The 21,154-nt window shown below is 40.5% G+C and overlaps 1 protein-coding gene across 2 annotated transcripts in view; it reads left to right on the top strand.

Moving 5' to 3' along the window:
• The window catches only part of LOC111269970 (myotrophin homolog), a 29,480-nt gene that overhangs the window by 3,450 nt on the left and 4,876 nt on the right, over nucleotides 1-21,154 (top strand). For both annotated transcript variants that reach the window (XM_022849932.2, XM_022849933.2), the window contains exons 3-4: nucleotides 13,689-13,802; nucleotides 18,569-18,652. In XM_022849932.2, the coding sequence (XP_022705667.1) occupies nucleotides 13,689-13,802; nucleotides 18,569-18,652 (198 nt within the window). The remainder of the gene's footprint in view (nucleotides 1-13,688; nucleotides 13,803-18,568; nucleotides 18,653-21,154) is intronic.

The raw sequence follows: 21,154 nt of genomic DNA, 5'->3' as shown, positions 1-21,154 counted from the left end.
AACACGTTTATAAACTCAGTGAGAGCTTCTATAGTGAAGACTTTAGACAGCAACTGATCTTAGCTCACCGTCCAAATACATTGAACCTCCTTTTTTGGCCTGGAAGTACGACGTATATTGAACGCATGAAATATATATATATATGCTAAATCAAAGTTAGTTTTCTAGAAGAACTTCGAGATATAAAGGAACTCATAAATTAGGACAGCTTAACAAGCAGGACGTTTTAGATCGGTGTTATGAACATTATCAGTCTGTGTCTGACGGGTGCCACTGGCTAGGATAATATAACCCCACCTTGGATTAAACACAACGACTGACCTTGGTTAGAAATATAATGACTATAGAGTTAATCGATAATCGTCACAATCATTGCATACAACGACCCTCCGTAGTTTGGAAGTTTAGCGCCTATTTTCTTATTGTTGTATCAGGGGAAAACTTCAAAATATTGTCGATCGAACATGATCCAGGTGCCTCCTTTGTCACTGACCAAAGCAGATACATTATGAAAGGCAATAGTCAGAGACTGATTGATCGTCTGACCCTTTGTCAGCGGCTAAGTAGATCTACTAATGTTTCGCTGGAACGGACTATTACCATATGCATAAGCTCGGCGTCCCGATCCCGTCGTGCGACCGGGAGCGATGTATTACCATATTGATTATTACAGCCAGTGATTAATCAATTACGCCTCAACAGGCGTCATTTATGAATTATGGTTTCCGTTAGGGAGAAATATCTAACGAGCGTTCACTGAAGCGTCCACCGCACAAATGAAGATATTCAATTTTCATTCCGGTATCATCATCAGAGATATTGTAAAAATCACTTTCTTTTCGTCTAGATATATATTCTGTGCGAAGTTTTTTTCATTGCAGAACAAGAGTAATTTGAAACATAACTTTTACGTACTATGCCTAGTGAGGCGACCTAAAACGTGGCGATATTTAGGCTGGTACCGAAATCATCCTATAATGCTCCACTGTCTTCTATTACCATTGCAGGTAAATGGAACATTTTATAATTACTTTACTTTGCTAGAATGTAGAAAAATTTCAGTACAACTACATCTAAGAGAGACTAGAAAATGATATGGAAATCAAAACGGAAAGCGCTAAGGAGCGTCTGGGTAGTAACTAAATCGTTCTGCATCTGTGCGGTAGGTGACCACAGTGAATGCTATGAGAATTATTAGTTCGATATTAGGTCATCTACTTCTTGATATCCCCTACGGTTCCTCTCAAATAGGTGACAAAAAAAGGCCACCGAATCAAACACACATTACTTGTACCTGTTCATCTCAAATGTTAGTGGCCTATTGCTTCGTCCCGTCTTAGCACTATCGTACTGAACAATAAAAAGTAGCAAAAAAACATTCAGGACAAGCTAGTAGGCGATGACAAAGCTGTTGCATGCCTTCGCAACGATGATGTCAGAGGCTTGCTTTACCTTATCTTGCCCTTAAGATTATCTTCGCGGCCGCTAAGAGCCTTTCTTTTTTTACCTAGCAATGTTATTGTCCGTGAAGGAGCACGTTTCGGTAGGGGTCGGGGAGGGGGCCATACCTTGGTTAAAATTAGGTCGAGTTTGGGTGCCGAGATCGTTGCGAAAGCGAAAAATTGCGCGTGTTGAAGGAACCACAGCAGCTGCTGTAGCGTGGCCTCGCTAATGGCGGTAATGGTGGTGGCAGCGGCCGTCATGATAACGGGCATCTATGAGTTCATAAATTAGCGTTAATTACTTAGGCGGTGCAGCTAAACAGGCTGATGCTGCGGCATCCATGGGTGGCGCTCGCTACGTCGCTCACCACTCGCTCCGCCATGCTTTTCGAGGTGCTGCTACTAACACCGCCGTCGGATGGCGAGCAAGGATAGACTCCTCCAGTGGATCACGGGGTATTGCGCTACGCTGGGCGTTGGCAGAAGTCTACCTTTTTTCGTGCTACCTGCAAGTAGTGCATGCAGCACTGCTTGTGAGAGAGTTGTGGACCTAATGGTCCCTCTAGTCGATGCTTTTAAAGTGTTAGGACAAAGAGAGCTATTTTAGAAATGGGTCATACAAACCAATGTCGAACATTTCGTACCCATGCAACTCCTCTTGAGCCCACGCTTTTTACCTAGAATAACCGAAACCGAAACCATCAGAAGAAAGCGGCGGTAGTACCAGGAACGGTCGTCTCAATCAATGGAGCGGGCATTACCTTCGGTGTCCCCTCTGGTTAGTTCCCGCTCGCGTATCCCCTTTATTTTTATACCCAACAAATGACGCTAGCGATGTGCTAACGTCAACGCCACTGGAATGACTGTTTTGCTCGCAGCTTCCATTGCTTCTGTTTCTCCTGACGCTTCAGGCGCCGTCCTGCTCTACTAGTATTCGTGGTGATGACAGAGGGCTCGCGTAAGTGCAACTAGTTAAACTAGTTGATTGGGCAGAGAAAGAGGAGGGCTTCTGCTAAAGGCGGAAACAGGTTTCGTGACCCACACAGCAGGATGGATAACTTACGAAAAACTTAATTGACGGGCGAAGCGATCGTGTCACCTCGTCTAAAACTATTATAGTACATAGTATTAGTTGTAAATGGCAAGAGCCATTCATGCTTGTAGTCATCTCTTTTAACCAGCTTTCGCTCCATAGTAAAAGATCCTTTTTTGACTATTATGGAAGTGGAATATCATGTCTGCAGTACTATCGACTTACAATTACCTGTCATGCGTTATGCCTTAATATATGTATGTGTTATTCGCTAAACAAAAAAAAACACTGAAAAACAATGTTAAAAATCGTATATATCGGATATTCGTCGACTGCTCAAGCATCCTAAGTGCTCGAATTAGCTGCAGTCCTTTGTTTGATACTGATTTGCGCTCGTTATATATCGTTATAACAACTAATAAACGACTTTTTTGAGTTTTGTGAGCTTTTTTTGGTCAGTTTTTTTTTTGTATGTCGTACAGTCACGTGGACCTCTAACTGTAACAAAATATTTTATGCAGGGCCAACTCGGGCTGAGCAAAAAAAGAAACTAACAACTGATATAAAATAGAGAGATTACATCCGTCGTATAATGCGCACGACTTCTTATTCCTGTCATAAATTACACGGCAAAACTCAGCTAGATAGATGGCCCTGTATGTCACCTACAGCGTACGCTTCAAGATCAGGCTGCCAGTCGGATGAGACAAATCTATAAAGTCGCCGATAACTCAGCGATATCACCGCTCGTACAAACATCGGTCGACCCGCATTTAACAAACATTAAAAAAACCGACACATGTTAACAGGGACAGCACGACGTGTTATTTGATGGAAATTTCCAGTAATGGGCATTTATTGCAGCGGCTGGAAGATCGGTGAGAAAGCTGGGACGGGGCCATAATTACGCAGCTTTTACTCAGCTCTTGTAATTGATTATTGTTATTATTACGAACGTGATTATCAGGACTAACGTTAATGCTCGATGAAAAAACTGAAAGGGTTGACTATAAACGGATACTGATTATTCAATACAACATGTTATAGAAAAAAGCGGTTTTTTTTCCTATTTATATAGTTCTGACATTATAATCATACGCGTTACAAAGTTAGAGATATCAGTAAAAAAAAAAAATGGGGCTTATTGGCCAGGCAAGGTAGGTGCTATTCAATTTTGACAGTGTTCTTTTATTTGTTCGTTTTCGCTAAATTTCTTCCGGATCTGCTTATTACTATATCTCAAGCTAAACGCACGGTACTGTCAAGTAAATTGCACGATGTACCGTTCAGAAAGATGAGATATTGGTCAACTTAATATTCTACGCGTCGGAACGACATAATGAATATAGGGAAGCCAAGCAGGAAGAAACTTGCATAAAGTCCGTCTATAGACTATTAGTAAATCAATTTGTACACGTACTTCAAATCAAGCTGGTCAACTAATTTATACATTCATTATACGTAATGGGTAGCCTTACGAGTAGGAAAAACCGACAAGCCTGACACATCCATTTACGTTGGTCATGTAAACACACAGTTTGTCTCATAAAAGAGTTAGCGGAAAGCCATTTTTGAATAGGCGATTCGACTGTTACAGTGGTTTTTTTCGTACACAAACCAAAGCTCATCGATGAACAGAACGGTTCAGTTCACCGATTGTACTTTTATCGAAAACACTCAGTATTGAAGCCGTAAGAACCCTCAGATCACCGGATCACCGACTTTATGCTGGTCGCCACAGAGCTCCGCTTTCCTATACAAACTCCTCTTGCCCACCTACCATCCAGACGCAACCTATGTAACAGATACTATACATGCAGCGAAATGCATCAAGGCTTCATTTTAAACCTAGATCACCTTACGTTAACCTGAGTTTGCTAAGCAACAACGTTGCCGGGGACATAGTATCAGACGTATTCACAGAAACAGCAGAACAGGACGCTGTATTAGACGAACATTCTGTGGCTAGACTGGCTCGAATACAATGTTATGTAGTCGATCTGCGCCTACCATTCTCAATAATTTCGCCTACATAGGCTATAGTGATTTGCAATTACGAAGAAATTCGAGCATTCTCTGGACCGTACACTTGTCTCCATGTTCCGTTTTCAGGTGATCGCAGTCAAAGCTCTATGAATTGCCAATTGTTTCTGTACTCGAAAAATGAATCAGCGTATTTAACTTCGGTCTGCAGGCACATGCAGACATCTAAAGAAATGAGCGATAAAAATGGCCACTAGCTGGATCCCGAGAAGATGTGATCTTAATATGTCCTGTGTTGACTTAGTAGTGGGTAATGTTTGAAGCAATCGTTTCCAGAAATAGCGGCGGTAGACGTGAAAGCCGTACCTGTCGCCAGCGTAGATCAGACGACATAAACACAACGCTTTACTTGTAATGGCAGGTATCCGAGACACATTTGTGTGCTGTTGTCATACACGGGATCCTAATGAACAACTGCGTATCGAATTATATTCGCTAAAATGCCCCAGAGTATAAACAAACGTGACATGTTTAATCGACCAATGCACCAGTTCTCACGAACGCGTGGATAACGTGCCTGTTCCTAAACATAAAATGATCGGAAAATCTAAGCAAAGTACGAATGGGTCGTTATCATCATTAGTCGATAATATACATTAGTTTGAAATGAAGCGCTCAACCCAGAATGAATGTATTTCGCCTTGAGGGTACACTAAACCAAGAAAATTATGAGACAAATGTTGAAAATTATTTTGAGATATATGTTGAAAAAAAACGATTGGGTCGTGCGGGATCTATCTAGAGTCATCACCGATTATGCGACAAATAAACTACACAGTTAAACACAAAGAGGAGTACTATCGAAGAGCGATTGGCTGTTTCATCCGTTTCGCCATTGCGTAAGAAGAACGCAGGCTGACTTCGACATAAACAAAAAAAAACCCGCTCGGAAAAGCCCATCTTTTCCAGCTGGAAATGACGCTGTTATTCCGGCTGTTGTTGTCGTTGTTTTTTATGTCTATGGTTAAGACTGTTGGACAGAAAGCTACCACAACCCTGTGTAAACAAGATGAACAAACGAAAATCTCAGAAGTAAGGCGGAGAAGGTCACAGCTACGAGTCTTTTTCCCTTTATCTCCAGCGGGAAAATAGGCTTCCTGTTCCGTTTTTGTGCTGCTGTTGTTGTTGTTTTAGGCCGCTTACAAAATTAGGACTTGAGCCGTTAATTACAGTTTTCGCCCGTACAGGCTTATATAGAAGCAGTGTGACGTATCTAGTTTCTCGCAGGATACAGAACGACCTAAATGGCTAAATGAGAGATTGAGACCTAAAAAGATGTTGAATACCCGGAGAAACTGTTGCTGCTCCAGCAGTTGAAAATGCCGGTTGGAGAAATTGTCAGAACGACATTTCATTACTACAATCGCTTGCAAGCTTCCTTCGCATGCGAAAATTCTTACGACTGTTTGATTCACTTAAGCTCTGAAGCACGAAAATGTTTTAATTTAACTTTATAATTATCAGAAACAGCGTCAGGCATAAATATACTATTTTATTTTTATAAATATTTTAAATATAAATAAAGTAAATAAATAAATACATTTTATTATTATAAATAGATTGCTCGGCGTATAGTGTACATACATCGAGCTTATACAGTATATCATAACATACTTTCGAAGCATAGTATTTAGATCGAGGCTTCTTCTCCCAAGACAGGCTTGTCTCTAGTTTCGTTAGTGCTCGAAATTGGTTTTGCCACTGTTCAGCAAAACTCAGCTACCAGACAACATTCGCCTGTAACTGTTAGTGACCGCTGGGGCTAGTCGATGGTTCTGACCCCACAACCTTTCGACCTACGACGCTGTCATTTGAGGTTGGGTATGTTCGGTTATTTCGTTCGTACATACGATTGAGTACATTGTCGATGTAAGATGTGGGCTCGACGTTCAAGTCTGGGCTTTCAGCCGTGACACCTGCCAATCGGCCGTATATTTTGTAGCGTCACTTTGCTGTGGTTGGTCAACGCCTAACCTAGCATCAGCATGAGGAGTGGGCTACCCATCAGTAACAGAAAGCGTGTTGGTGGCCGTTGGAGCGGCGAGTTTCCGCTCGATTGCCCCATGTCTACAAAAAGAGAAACGTCCGCCGAAGAGGCCTGCTGGTCTCAAGATCAGCAGTGACGGCGGCAAGGAGGGTGGCGTCCTGTTGCTGCTGCTGCTGCTGCTGTTTAGATGTCACAGAAGTCGACTGGGATGCGGGAAATAGTGACAGACTAAATTACAAGGTCACAACAATCAAATTCGTGTGCGCTCTCCTCGACATAGTTAACCTTATAAACCTATATCAACCAGATGTCTACATAACAAGCTCATTCAGTATTGGTGATGGCGGCATTAGAAAAATAATGTCATATATAACTTAATTCGTTAATTACAGTGATCGAAGACTAAAGGGCCAAAGGAAAATTCATTCATTACGGTTTAGTATGCACGTGGGCGACATTAACGGTATAAACTATCGAAGACAACTAGTATATATATGGATAACGGGGATATATCGGCCAAAATTTACTAACGGCTGCCCCTGAAAAAAACAGCTGCCACGACAAAAAAAAAAAAACAATTATCTTACTATCTCACTCATCTGACACGTGGCGCTAGCTTAGTGAACAATAAATCATTGGCTTATAGAGCTTCTCCTCATAAGGCTATGTTGGGCCTGAGATGAAGCTGTATAGATTACAAATGATTTTGTGCAAAGAAGCTAATTAGAGCGATTGGAGCGCTCAAATACCTCTTTTATAATAATAGTAGAGCATTCGCTGAATATTTTATCGTTTTTGAAAAGAAAACAGATATTAGTTTACAGATCTGCAGCATACTTATTTGGACATCATACAACTGAAAAAAAACGAGCCCATATTTTCAATGACTGAGCTACTGTTGCCGTCTTGTGAAAATAACGAGTGATGTACGGATTTTGCTTTTTGCCCTTTCCAGTGGTGGCAGTCGCCAACGAAGCTGCCGGCAACGAATCCATAATTTCCAAGGAAGAACGGTTATTTTGTTTATGAATAACACTCAGTTTGTACCATTAGAGGAAGAAGATCAACTTCTGTGAATGTTTTTGTTCAGCTCAAAAATATGTGTCCTTTGAAACCTTTTAAGGGTATTTACCATCATAAATGATCTCCCCGTATGCATTTTGCAACAATCTGGCGATGCCATAGATTGTGATCCATCCACCGTAAGTAGCCAGGAAGTTTTGTTCAGTTGTACGAAGTCGAGCTTCGAATGGTCCAAAAACTGCCTCAAGAAAAAAAATTAGAGCTTGTTCGAGCAATGTAGGACAAATATGACGGCGTAAACGTGATTGCACTTCGGCCCGTGTAAGCCCTTTAATTATCTATGATTAGCAAACATGGCTTCCCTAGGAAACGGCACATGGTCGTAGCGAAGGGATTAAGACAGTCTTTAAATACTTCATCGCGATTTTTCCGGACAGGTCTGTGAAGCCTTGGCTTTCAACAAGCATATCCATAGGCATGTTTTTTTGAAGTGCACCGTAGAAAACACAAAATACGGGAGAACTCTGTTTCCAATTGCGGACGTGAAGGCGAGCATCTGCATAAGGATGCCCTCTTCTTGATGTCATTTAAATAACTAATTTCATTAGAGAGTCGCTTTTAGAGAAGCTATTGCTGTTAGAAAAGAAACGTCTCATCCAAAGTAAAGTTATTTGAAAAAAGCACATTGCGTAACTTTATTACAGTATGGGGATTCTCGGGAAAGACATGGACCGCTTTTTTTTGTTATTGCGCGTGCGAAGGACATACTTCTATGTTGCTGCTTCGTTGAGATAAGCAAGTATTTTGCATTTTGGCCACGACGCCAATTATCCCTTTTGCCTGTGGTCAAAATCATACCCAACTGGCCATGTTTCAAGCATGATAAAATCTTGCACGAACCCTGCGGATTGATCAAGCCTGCTAACGTAGCCCCCTGACGCGCGTAGCAATCTTGTTCCGAATACAATAGCTGCAGCTTTTTTCGCAGACTTGGACTATCAATGCAACGTGGTCTTCACAAGCTGCGTCTCTAACGGAAGGGACTTCACCCATAATAAGTGCTGCTTCTTGCACGGTCCTGGGTTATATCTTGTCTCTATACGGCACGTACGCTGCATTTTTGAAATTTTGAATCCGCTAGCAACCAATCACTACAACGTTTTCTATAAAACAAGGTCAGAACTGGGATCTCGATCGATCGCTTCTGTACAAGCAACGACGATAAAAAGTATCGGAGTGGACTATTTTGAATGGTCGATAAATGCACGCGTTTCCAGCCAAGAAAACACAGTGCGCAAGTCATTTAGGAGTACTATAAATTGAAGAATATGATACATTTAGGAATGAAACACATGTGCCGTCGATATTATACGGTGTTGGCGCTGCGCTATGAAAACGGCATTAGTGCGCTGTTTAGTAAGGCCCAATATTTGGGCGACTCAAGCTAACCTAAAGCAACAAGCGTGAAGTACGTAGAAGTTTGAATTTAAACCCTTACCAAATTGAGCATCTTAGGTGATCATATTAAACTTACAATTCAAAAACTAATCTAGAGAATTGAATTTTGGAATAGTATCGGGTTTAGCGTTTCATTTTTACGGTGGCCTACAGAATTTCTTTCAAAGTAACTTTGCAGGCAAATACGCATAAGCCCAAACATATGATAGCTTAGTTTATCATGCAATTTATATGGGACTATTACGGTGACTTCCACTCAAAAGCAATTTAATTTTCTTTTTTTTTTGTGTAATTAGCAATCGATAACATTTTGGTTCATATTAGTTTTAAATAATGCTAATCCTTGTAGCCCCATTTCACTCTGGCCCATATGGATCACTGACTTGTGTTAAGGGCTATTAATTTGATGAGAAAACTTGCTTTTTTTTCGTATAACAAGGTAGAAATAAATAGGTTTATAGCGGGAAAAAATTAAGTCTGCTAATTGTTACCTTGACAGTCACGGTTTGTCCTATACTGTTGCTAACGGCACTAAGTGTTGTGTCTCGCGTGCTGTTTGAACAATTCGATTGTAACCTTGTCAGAAGCGATATCGGTATGTATTATAATTCCTAAACACTGAAAGACAACGAGCGGATTTTCTGATTAGTTAAGAATTGAACTTGGTAGTATTACCGTACTACCAATTTGACGAAAAATTACTATGCTAAACAAGTTCTCTTTACCAGCTTGTGGCGAAGGAGAAAAATGAAGTTAACTCCGATATGATGAGATCTAAATGCGCTTGTGTTACCAGGCGTTTCGACGACTAAAGTATCTTGCCGCATTTTCTTCTGTGAACCTCGTTGCCACTGAAATACGTTGAAAACATTGAGTGAAGTTTTCAAAATGGCTCGCCAGTTTCGTGATGGACTAAATTTCTCTGAGCTTATAAGTCGAACGATTGATTTTCGTAATCCGTAGTTTCGAACGGGTCAACCAGATTCCTTATAACGTTTCAGGAGATAGTCGTCTTAGACTTTCTAAATGGGCATATTTTTTTCTTTCTCTTGGAGGCCTAGCTTAAGTCAACTGTATTAGAAATCTTAGCTTGTTCTTGTCAAAACTCCAAAATCAATGTTTTGAGGTTCATGTCCGCAACTGTCGTTAACGATAGTTCGGAACTCTTCATCGAACTAGATCACTCCATCAACCTCGAACTTCATCTAGGCATCAAGTAAAACATAACTCTGCTTTAAAAATACGTAATCGGTGTAGTTGTGTACTTGATTGAAACGGCCACCCTGTCTGAGCTTGCCAGGAATATGGTTTAAGGAAGATTTCAATTAGTTGCCCATGCAACGATGGCTGTGTTCATATTGCCGTATTTTTAGTTACCGCTCAAATCTCTATCGCTTTGCCTAATAAAACTATTAAATAGGGCTTGACGTTGTCAATTAAGTTAATTTAATTAATCTTAGATTAACATCAATTATGTATACGTCTGGCAGTCAGTTAGCCAGGTCCGAGAAGCAAGTCTCAATACAAGCTAACAGCATGACCATGTGAAGTTTTTTTTTTACCCACGAACTCTCAAATAACAGATTTAGACGTCTACATACGTCTACATATAGACGGCTACCAGTTTGAACGAATTGCTATACCGACAGATTTTTGCCATGGCCGGTAGCAAAACGAGCGTCTTTTCAGTGTTCTTTAGTGCCTGATCTTTCGGTAGACACCACCAAAGTCAGAATCAAGTAAATGGTGCACTCAGTCTGACCCGCCCGTCCTATCAGACTTAGTCCGGTAGGCCAGCACTGCGTCCCAGCCAACGAAACGCAAGCGAAGTCAAGTAGTAACGATATTCGTTGTCGTCACGCCATTGGCTTTGCCCAAGATAGAACCGGCGGAAACAAGCGCTCTGATGACAGCAGCGGCTGCGATGGCGGTGGAGCTGTTTCGGCACTTGTAAATTTGCCTTACAGAAAGACTAGTTTCAACCAACCAATTTACCTCAAAAACCTCGCATGGCTAAACTGGAAGCGCCAATGAACCTTCATTTGACCGGTTATCGTCATCGATTCCGATCACATTCTTTTGTCCAATCTTACCTTCAGGTTTTGCCGAGTTAACTGGGGCTTGCCCCCTTTTGGGGCAGATAGAGAACCTGGATTTGGCTTAGCTAGGTCAAGCTTTAAGCTCCAGATCTTTGCCTCAAACGGACGCTAACATTGTACGCTTCTAAGGCTAAGAAAGGATTTCGGTAAAAGATGTGTACACGTTCGTCTGTGAGGTCCATGTGATGGCCAGCCGGTTTACGGCGTGGCGTGGAACAAAGCAGCGGACTGTCAAGCCTCCAATGAAAGTGTATTTGTAACTACGTGTCTCTCGCTATACGGCCCCGTTAGCTTTCGGTTTTTAAACCTATACTTTTGACTTGCCCCGGGCTATTCGCCAGGCAAACCCTTTCTCAGGGTTGAGGCTTTTGCCCAGCGTCTCCCATCTGAACGCGGCAGTGAACAAGTCAGTCTGGTTGACCGTAGTAGCTTTTGTCCACTCGTACCCCCCGTACAGTGTTGTTTATACCAATTGGGGTATTATAGAAGGAAGTAAATGGAACAGTGTGTCGCCTTTGATCTTGGGGAAGGTCAAAAGGAAAAACTGGAAGGCAAAATAAACCCCCGAATGTGGTGGCCAAGCATGAAGCAAGAAGACGAAATAAAAAACGGAGCGTTTTAGAGCCCTTTTTAGCTAGAGGTGAAAAAAATTGCGAAGCAGACTGTTGTTTGTGACTGTCTGCGTATAGGGATTTGCAGATAAGTTTGCTCAGTTCTCGTTATATCATATCATGGTCCTGATGCAGGATTATTTCCGGGCAAGTATGGATAAGAATAGTGCTCCAATATCATCTAGACGGCCCTGAACTACGAAAGTGTCTACTGGAACACGAATGAACTGAGCCATGTAAAAACACCTGCGTATGAAAAGTAATAATTATCGGTCTATATTCGTATACACAACTAATTAAAAAAATCATACTATAAAATTTATGATCTTAACGGATATGCTAATGCTCGCGACGTAGTGATAGAAAAATGAGGCCACATTGCAAACAGACAATAAAGTAAATGTTCATAGAAATCACTCCAAAATATAACTATGATTTTGCACAACGCGTTCTTCGCAACACCTAACAAAGATTTCTGTAATTGCAAACGTTGGTGGATAACCGCTGTCCCACGAAATCATCGTTAGAATGGACACTCATCGTAGTAGAAGATTAATGATGACATCGCGATAGACGTCCTTCAATAAAAATCTCCGGGATAGAACTAAATAGGTAGCAAAGGGAAGACGAAACAACAACTACTGATGTCGGACTGTTGAACTCTTCAGTCCGCAAGAACCTCCTCAGCACAAGCTACGCCAAAAACAAAGGGCGATCTTCTATATAAAATTAGTACACAAATTTTAATCACGGTTTTGCTAATGGTAATCGAATCAGTCAGTAAACATCCACGCTATTTGGCGTTAAAATAGATACGTTCGTAACTGCACGACGCGTCGAGCGTAAAACGTTCGGGCGAATGAGGAAGCAGAGGCTTCCTATTCCTGCTCTTGTCGAGATATTAATAAACATCGGCAAAAAAAACATCTATCTACGTGATAAAACGTGCGAAAATAGCATGGGCCGCTTCGTTCATCGTCTGTGATATATTTGAAACAAACAATAATTTCATATGAAAACTATTACACTAAACCATTACAAAGATCACCATTTATATTTCAAATATGCCCGCGTGTTTAAATATACTCTAGTGTACATCTGATTAGGTTCATGTATATTATACAGTAACAGAGGATATTATAAGATTATATATGATAATGTTGTACATAGCATACAAAATTGTCTCAACATGGCGAATATTTTCTCATAGAAATCATAGATAATTTGTAAACTATTCTTGCTCCCTGATAGCAATGAAATACGAAAAAAAAAACTTGTACCTTTATTTACTACGTTGTAGATAAAAATTAATTATCAAAAATATGGTAAAGAAATGCTGGACGGCCTCAGATGACGTCCGGAAAGAAAAGTCACTATCAGCTTCCGCTCTACAAATGATCACGATATTACTTATATATTATATTATAAGTGGGCTTTATGTATGGACATCGAAGACCGACCGATTCACAAAATATGTGTTAGACAATGTTTACTAAAAAAAAACAAAATCAGCCGAATCCATTTTTGAAGTAAGCAAGAAACTAGGAAATTATTAACTAAATGAGTAATAAAAAGTGTTTTCAATCTAATGTCGCATTCTAATTTGTAGGATTCGTTTTACAAAGATATCAAAATGTGTAAAGCTTTTTTAAGCGCGTTTGTAAGTGTTTTGAGAGAACACGAAGTTCCACTCCCCGTGCTTAATGAAACCCTTTGAGACAGCCATTGTGCTCATATGAAACCCTCAAGTAATGACGAGCCATAGATACTGGCACTAACATATCGAAATGACAAAATGTCTTCAGAAATTAGCCATGTAAAGACATTTACTCGATGCTCGAGAAGTGGGTATCTTGTCCTTATTTGTGTGGTTCAATAAATATGCATAATTCTTTCACGGATAGAATTTAATTATCTATGAAACTGTATTTAATTTTACCTAGCCTTCAATACTTCGTCGTCTGTTTCAGTATTTTGTTTTTCTGACTTCAGGGCGTTGACGTAAATCGTCGCTTAGACGATGGCAGACCTCCGCTTCATCACGCTGCGGACTTCGGACAGGTCGAGGTCGCCCGGTACCTCCTGCTTAAAGGAGCAGACGTCAATGTAAGACAGTGTGCCTATTCAAACCATTTATTTGAAATAATATTCTATCTAAAATATATTCTTGTTGAACTTGTTGTCAGGTGAAAGTCTAGAATTAGACCTATTCCTGTCGGATAGTTAATCGACTAAAACAAATGTACTTGTGTTAGCTAGATCGCTAACGCGATATTTCACGATATAGCCACCTTCAAAATTCCGGTAAACACTTGGCATACTATTGCTATCGTTATCGCACTGGGCGACCGCGTCATGTAAATATATGTACAAACCGAATCGTTCCTGGTTCGCCATATATATATATATATATATATTCGTTTGCGAATAAGTCAGGTTTCTGTGTGTTCGAATCGATTTGCGTAGTATCCCTCGCGTTAGTGATTATTTCGATTCATATTCGATCAATTTAAAAGGATTTAAGGGGTCTCCCGGTGCAGTGAGGTGCCTTTTTTTCGGTAGGGACTACCCCCTGCTTTAAAAATGATTACATATAGTTCTATGTGTATTGTCTCGTTCCTTCGCGCGGTTGGGTCAGAACATTTTCTAGATAGCAATGAGGTAACGTGTTTGTATCTGTGTACGAGAATGTCGGAGTCGAACGAATTACGTAAACTAGGACCTCTTCCCTTAAGTATTCACATATAGCATAAACTCGCAAAGGTACAGCGATATAAGGCAGCAGGTGCGAAGGACAACAAAAATGCTCAGTTATATTCGGATGAGTTCACAAGTCATTGTATAGATCACGTATTTACAATGGTACAATTCACAACACGGTAGCCTTCGATCATTACAAATTTGCAGTGATGAAATTGGTGTTTTGTGGAATAAGCCAAATTAACCATTAGTCCGCCAAAGCAGACGACAGTAGAGCGTAAAGAAAAAGCCAGCAAGTGTAGGGGGTCCCATTGGGCTTTGCAGCCCACACAAGTTTGGCTTAGCTTTTTATGAATAGACTGTATCAAACTTCGGTATAAATGCGAAGTACGCGCTTCAACATACACTTATGTAGTATTTGATAGTCTGACAGCTCGGCGATTTGTGTCTAAATGAATGAATGTTGTTCTTGCATGCAAAACAATTAATATTCAGTTTAACAGGTTCGTTGGGTCTGCGCTTTAAACGATATCCCATAAATCTCAGCCAACGTAATGAATGGCGAGAAAGAAATTGAAATAGAAAATCAACACTATACAAAAAGAAAAAAAAACAGTCCCCAGTCAGGGTCAGCACACTAAATATGTGTTATTATATTCAATATTCAAGAAACCAAATGACTTCTTGAAACATCAATCAGCCTTCGACCATTTCAAAGGATTAATAAGAATGAGGCGATCCGACTGTTTTTAAGGGATCTGGGTTTTCGTCCTTCAATACTGTTAAAACATTCCCTATAGAAACGAGAGGCATTCCTAATTCCTGAAAACGAAATGAATTTACCTAAGGCTATTATTTTTAAAGCCTGTCAAAACGTCAATTACAGATAATTTTAGTTACTTGTGTATGTCGCACCCGTGTAACTCCCCTGTAAAAAGTGTTCGTTTGGGTAATTTTTATTGCGTTTTGCAATCCAGACTGCGGAAGCTTGTCATGGCGTGTGCCTACCCAGCTCTCTTTCTCTTACGGCCAGAGATGAATTTGCCACTTCCCGTTAAATTGTCTCATATATTTTTAGGAATGTTTTAGACCGTTGTGAGATAAGATTAATTATTGTCACAAGTCTGTTCAATGTTCCTCATCATCAGATTCATCGAGTTTTTGATCTCGTGCGACTTTACGAGACGCGCACGATATTTAGCCTGTGTTGTACGACAAAAAATAGCACGTTACATATTCATCAAGGGAACTCTAGCTATTACTAGATCAGCTGTTGATACACCGACGTCGAAAAACTATACACGATAAGCATACATCTAATTCGCGGCCGAAAAGCAGTTGCTGTTTGTTCACTTTATTATATTTCTATTAATGTTTGTCCAATGTCAATAGTCATCTGAATGAGGTTTACAGGGCTAATGTCCTCTCCTTAGCTCGAAGTTCAATACGTGACTGTTCCTCACGGCAGTGATAACTTTTGCAATAGCGACTTCCGAAATAACACACATTTTCACAGTACACCGCTACTTTCCTCTTATTGTTGCTGGGGCAGTTTATGCCGCCCTTTTACGCTGCCTCTACTTTAGTCGCAGCCTGCTCTTAATTGAGAACGAGTTCGCCCCCTACTTAGCCAGCAATTTCGCCTCAACTTCAATATGTGTTACACCTAGATATACTAATTCATACAGGTTTGCTTACATCTGGTCATCACGATGGCACCTTCTTTCCAGATAGTTTTTTACTTTGTTCTGTGTTTCATACAGTTATTTTTTGATGATACGTTATGTTAGCATATGCTACTACTGTTACTAGACTATGTTATGTTCGTTTGGATCCCCATAAAATAGTGCTATACACACATGTGTGTCTGTGTGTGTGTGCTAGCTATCCTCGATCATTTGTATTGTTTATCTAGCATTGGGTGTTTACGCCTGGGGCAGACTTCAACTTCTATGACGTTCTTTTTCGGTTACACTTCTCTACACACACGTATAGGCAGACACAATCACGGATGCGGACTCACACATCACTGGTTACAGCTGCGACGAGCAATATAAAAACACTGCGAGTGACCACTGGCGCTGCTAGCCCAATTCGTAAACCTTATCCAATAAACGAAGGTAAACCAGTAAGGTTATTATTTTTACATTGTTGCTATATTGCTCTAGTGTTTCTTCTTTTTTTTTTTTTTCGATGTTGTTTTTCGTTGCGGGTTAATAATCGCTGCAGGTACGCTCTATAGTTGTCCGTTGGTCGACCATCGATGTGGCAGAACTGGCGCGGAGCCAGATGGTTTTTGCAAAACGTGTTAATGGTGCATTTGTGTGCGCTCGCGTAGTTCGACGAATTCAATTCGATGCCAGCGAAATGGAAAAAAAAAATAACAAACTGTGGAGCCGTGAACGTCCCATGGACGACAAATATATGCTTCTTTGTAATTAGAGTGTTGTTTCTTTTCTGCTCACGAACAATGGATCCTTTACTTTGCCTTCCCCTAACACACACATACTCCGATGGTTACTGGTTTACCACAATACCAGCAGCGATCTGTGCAATGATTCAAAGCGGTCCCAGAGCGATGGAAATGCATGCTGATCTTGTAAAGTTGCTTAGAAATCGGTGGAACCGCTTCAGCAGCAAAAAAGCAGGTCAATGCAACGGTCAAGAGTGTTATTGTGAACATTAGCTATTAAAAATGCCACCTAGTTCCATTAGGACAGACAAGCAGACAGACATTACACCTACGCAAACAAACGCACCCCTCCCGCTACCAGCATGTTTTCATTAGTTTGGCTTTCCCCCTCTGACTAGACAGTCAAATAAGCGCAGGCGTTATGCTCTATCGGTGACAAGAAGTCGTAGCTCGTTTACAAGGACTCGTACGGTCGTCAGTGAACTGGAACATAGCCTCATATCCGTTACAGAAACGGCTGTTAGCGTGTTCCGTTCAGAGAAACGGAAAACAGGCAGCAAAGGACCCGTAGCGTAAACTCCGATGGTAAGCTCGGCATCTATGCGCCATGGGTTCTGGAGCAGACAGGCGAAAGAAAACGAAAAACTTTTCGTCTGACAGTAGCAGCAGCATCACCATTATAGGGCTATGAAGTACGTAACGTTTCGGGAGGCATTTCGTCATTTAGCAACGTTTTTACTGTAGAATGCGATAGTATTCCTGTGATATATATATGTATATATACATACATACACATATACACGTACAGATACATGTATATATGTACGTGTCTATATATGTATGTATATGAGTGGCGTGTGTATTTGTGCATGAGTGCTGAGGAGTGTGGGTGTGTGTGCGTGTATGTATGGATGAGTCTATGCGACATCGTGAGCTCGAAAAAAATCCTTTGTCAGGAGGAGCCCCATAACATTCGTTCGGCTCTCTAGCGTCACTCGTCTGTCTCGTCGAAGCGGAAGGACTTCGTTAAAGCAGACGAAAAAGCGTATTCCGACAGCAAATATCTGTAGAGGCGTCAGCCATAACCACTCCTTTGTTCTATTTTACCGCTGAACTAAATGAATAACAGAAACGGTTTTTTACACGAAGCGAGAAAGAAGGATTTTTGCTAATAGCTAAAATTGTTTGGGCACATTTTTAATCACCAGACCATTTAGAGTCCATTCTTGGTTGAATTAGTTTTTCTAGTTTTTTTTATAGCAGGGGCAGGAGTCGGTAGCATTCGATAGATCGATGTAATTTGTGCAGTTGTTGCCGGCGTTAAAATAACCGCCAAACAGGCAACCATAGGGTAGTGTTCCATGAATGCCAGAAGTACGTCATCAGGCCTATACAATTACGTTCAACGAAGAAGGATTAGTTGACGGTTGAGGGAAAAAGCTTATATAAGTATATTTTTTGGCCCTCGGCTTCGAGCCTCGCATAAGTTTTGGCTCCTAATTCGCTTTAAAACATTGCTGCGGGGGCCTCGTGGCCATACAACCTTTACGTACGTTCGTACGAACTTCTCTTACTCTCTTATTGTTATTGTGCGTATTTTTTTCTAATTATACAAAATAGTCCTTGATAGTCATCACCTTCGTCTACACTATCTATTCTACTCATAGTTCAGCATTCAACGTATTATAAGTTTATGGTTTCAATGAAAACACTCGTACTTTACGCGCATGTAACCAGCCCATCGCATTTTTCTTTGCAGGCTGAAGATCAATACGGAATCACTCCTGTATTAGCGGCAATCTGGGAAGGCCATACTGACTGCGTCAACCTTTTGTTGAGTAAGGTAAGTATATAGCCCTTAGGTAGGGCCTTAGACAAGGTATTCTACGTTACTGTAGAAACGTATCTGCCGTAAAGTACGAAACAGCATACTATCTATGCGCAATTTTTTATATCATTTTATGCAATTCTGGAGTAGAACCTACTTTTTTTTCTAATTTACCACAATCGAGCAATTCGATACCTACGATTTAATATGATGTTTAATAAAGACAATAAAATAATAAGAATCCTAGTGGGAACAACAAAGCTGGGCCGCTATAATTCGTACTTGATAGCGACTCGGTTGTTTATACAAAACATACGTTCTAAAAGTTCACGTTGATGCATGCAAAGTTAGTCCAAGTCTGTCAAGTTATAATCTGCTTGATGCAGCTTCGATGCAGTAATGATTATTTACCAGATGAAAATTGCTGCAAAAAAACACTCGAAAAAGTTTTTGTGGGGAATTATCACTCGCCGTGGAGCGACAGCCTTAGAAAAGATTAATTCGAAGGATGTAAACATAGATCGCCATTCCTTATTGCTTATTTAAACGTCAGCATTTAGCTGGCATATGGAATTATTGCTTCCCTTACTTTTAATTTTGCCGAAATTCAAGGCCAATGAATATTGAAGTACTGAGGTAGCCATCAGTCCTTTTTTGCTTAGCAGCTCCTGGCGAGTATTGCCGCGGTCCACATTAATTCAGGCCGCCAAGTTAATTGAATGATTTTTTTTATGTCACTGAAGTATGATGATGGGCCTGGTATTATTATCAAGTAACTAGTATTTTCGATCGTTATGCTAATGTTCTTTGAGTGCCTTAGGGAACTTGCTTCATTTTAGGCGAAGTATCGTAGCGGATGCCCCTAATGTCCAGTGCAAGTACTACCATCACACTATGTTCAAACTTACTCAAACTCAATTTTTAGTTGCTGCGAATTTTGTCGTTGAAGAAAATGACGTCGCTCTGAATAGAAATCTGTTCTGAGAGACACCATTTTTTCTCCTGATCTTTCTTCGATTGGTGGTAAAGATGGAACTATGGCTCGTCTTGCGCGACTGTATGCTTTGAACAAGTTTTTTTGTCAATTTAAACTACTTAAATTTCACGGGAAATGTACCACACGGACCTTCAACTGGCCCGGGATCACTTCACGGAGGACACATTTTTTACTCAATTTCTGTATTTTACACACTACGTATTTATTATTTTAACACGTTACACGTAAAATACCAAATTTAATTTGCAAAGCTCCAGACTCTAAGCTCTGCTTTCACAAAAAGCCTCCTCAGTTGCAGCAATACGTTTTCCTCAACCCTCCGATCTCCGTTCTTAAGACGCTTTCACTTAAGACCTCTTTGCGTAATATCTTTACCAGTATTCAAGAATTCTACGCAGTGCTGTGGCCTTTGAGGAATAAAAATTTGATCCCTTGAAAGTGTTGAAACTAAGAGATGCTTTTCCTATTTATAATTTCCCCGCGAATAAATTCAGTCGTTCTTTCTTGACACGTTTCTAGAAAATTAGAGTTCTTACGGGCGAAATTTCGGCCACTAGCGGAGCACGGTTAAAAAAACTTCAATTTCAAAGTCTACCGAATTCAGTTCTAACAGACTTATATATACGTATATATATATTATTAAGTCAGCAACATGTCCAAATGTAATTAAGGACACTTCACTTTTTGAGCGCTCTGGGTACTCGACGCAAACATAAACTAATAGGTTAGTAGGAATACAAAAATATATTAATAACACAGACTCATAATAATTGATGTTGTTCTTTAGATTTTACCCGGTTCGATTCAGAACGTCCCAAGAAGGGAGGATCTCGTTCGATTAGTCGTAGATATTGGTATCGTATGCGAAAATGACTCTTCTAGTTGTAGCACTTCAGCGGCGAAGTGAAGCTTGAAGGATGCTTCTATACGTTGGAAACCATCTGGAAGTGCTCCCACTTTCATTCGAATCTGGCAAAAGGCTCCGGGAGACGTTTACGACTCTACGATGCAACGTATTGGCTCTGATAGCCGGGGTCAGGCTGTAATAACTCGAACGATGCTATTTCGGATAGGTTATGACATTTGATCTACGGCAGTGGCAGAATACGATATCTCGGCAACATCTGACATCATTGAAGTGTGAACATATTTTGCACAACTTGTTTTTTTTTTCTATCTAACTTATATGTGTAGTATCGAGGAAAGCTCTGAATTATTCTTCTGGCCAAGAACAACTCCACAACTTTAAAGGTTAGGTCTGTGACTTAATGGACGCCTATAGATGCTCGCAGACATTGCGTAGTTCCTTTGAATGTGTAAGTTGTCCCAGATTTTTCCGGAAGGTAAAACTCGATTAAATATCGAACAGCAATAAGGCAGGTTCTTCCGCGTCACGTGTGTCCTACAGGATAAAGCACCATTCTTTTGGGTTTATAAACTGGGCTAATAAAACAATTATTCGTATGTATAAAAAGACATTTGAAATTATCGCTAATAATGGGTTAAATAGGCGTATATAT

Source organism: Varroa jacobsoni, unplaced genomic scaffold (assembly GCF_002532875.2).
Source record: "Varroa jacobsoni isolate VJ856 unplaced genomic scaffold, vjacob_1.0 scaffold_1428, whole genome shotgun sequence".
NCBI classification, from domain to species: domain Eukaryota; kingdom Metazoa; phylum Arthropoda; class Arachnida; order Mesostigmata; family Varroidae; genus Varroa; species Varroa jacobsoni.
This window is presented reverse-complemented; position numbering and strand designations above follow the sequence as displayed.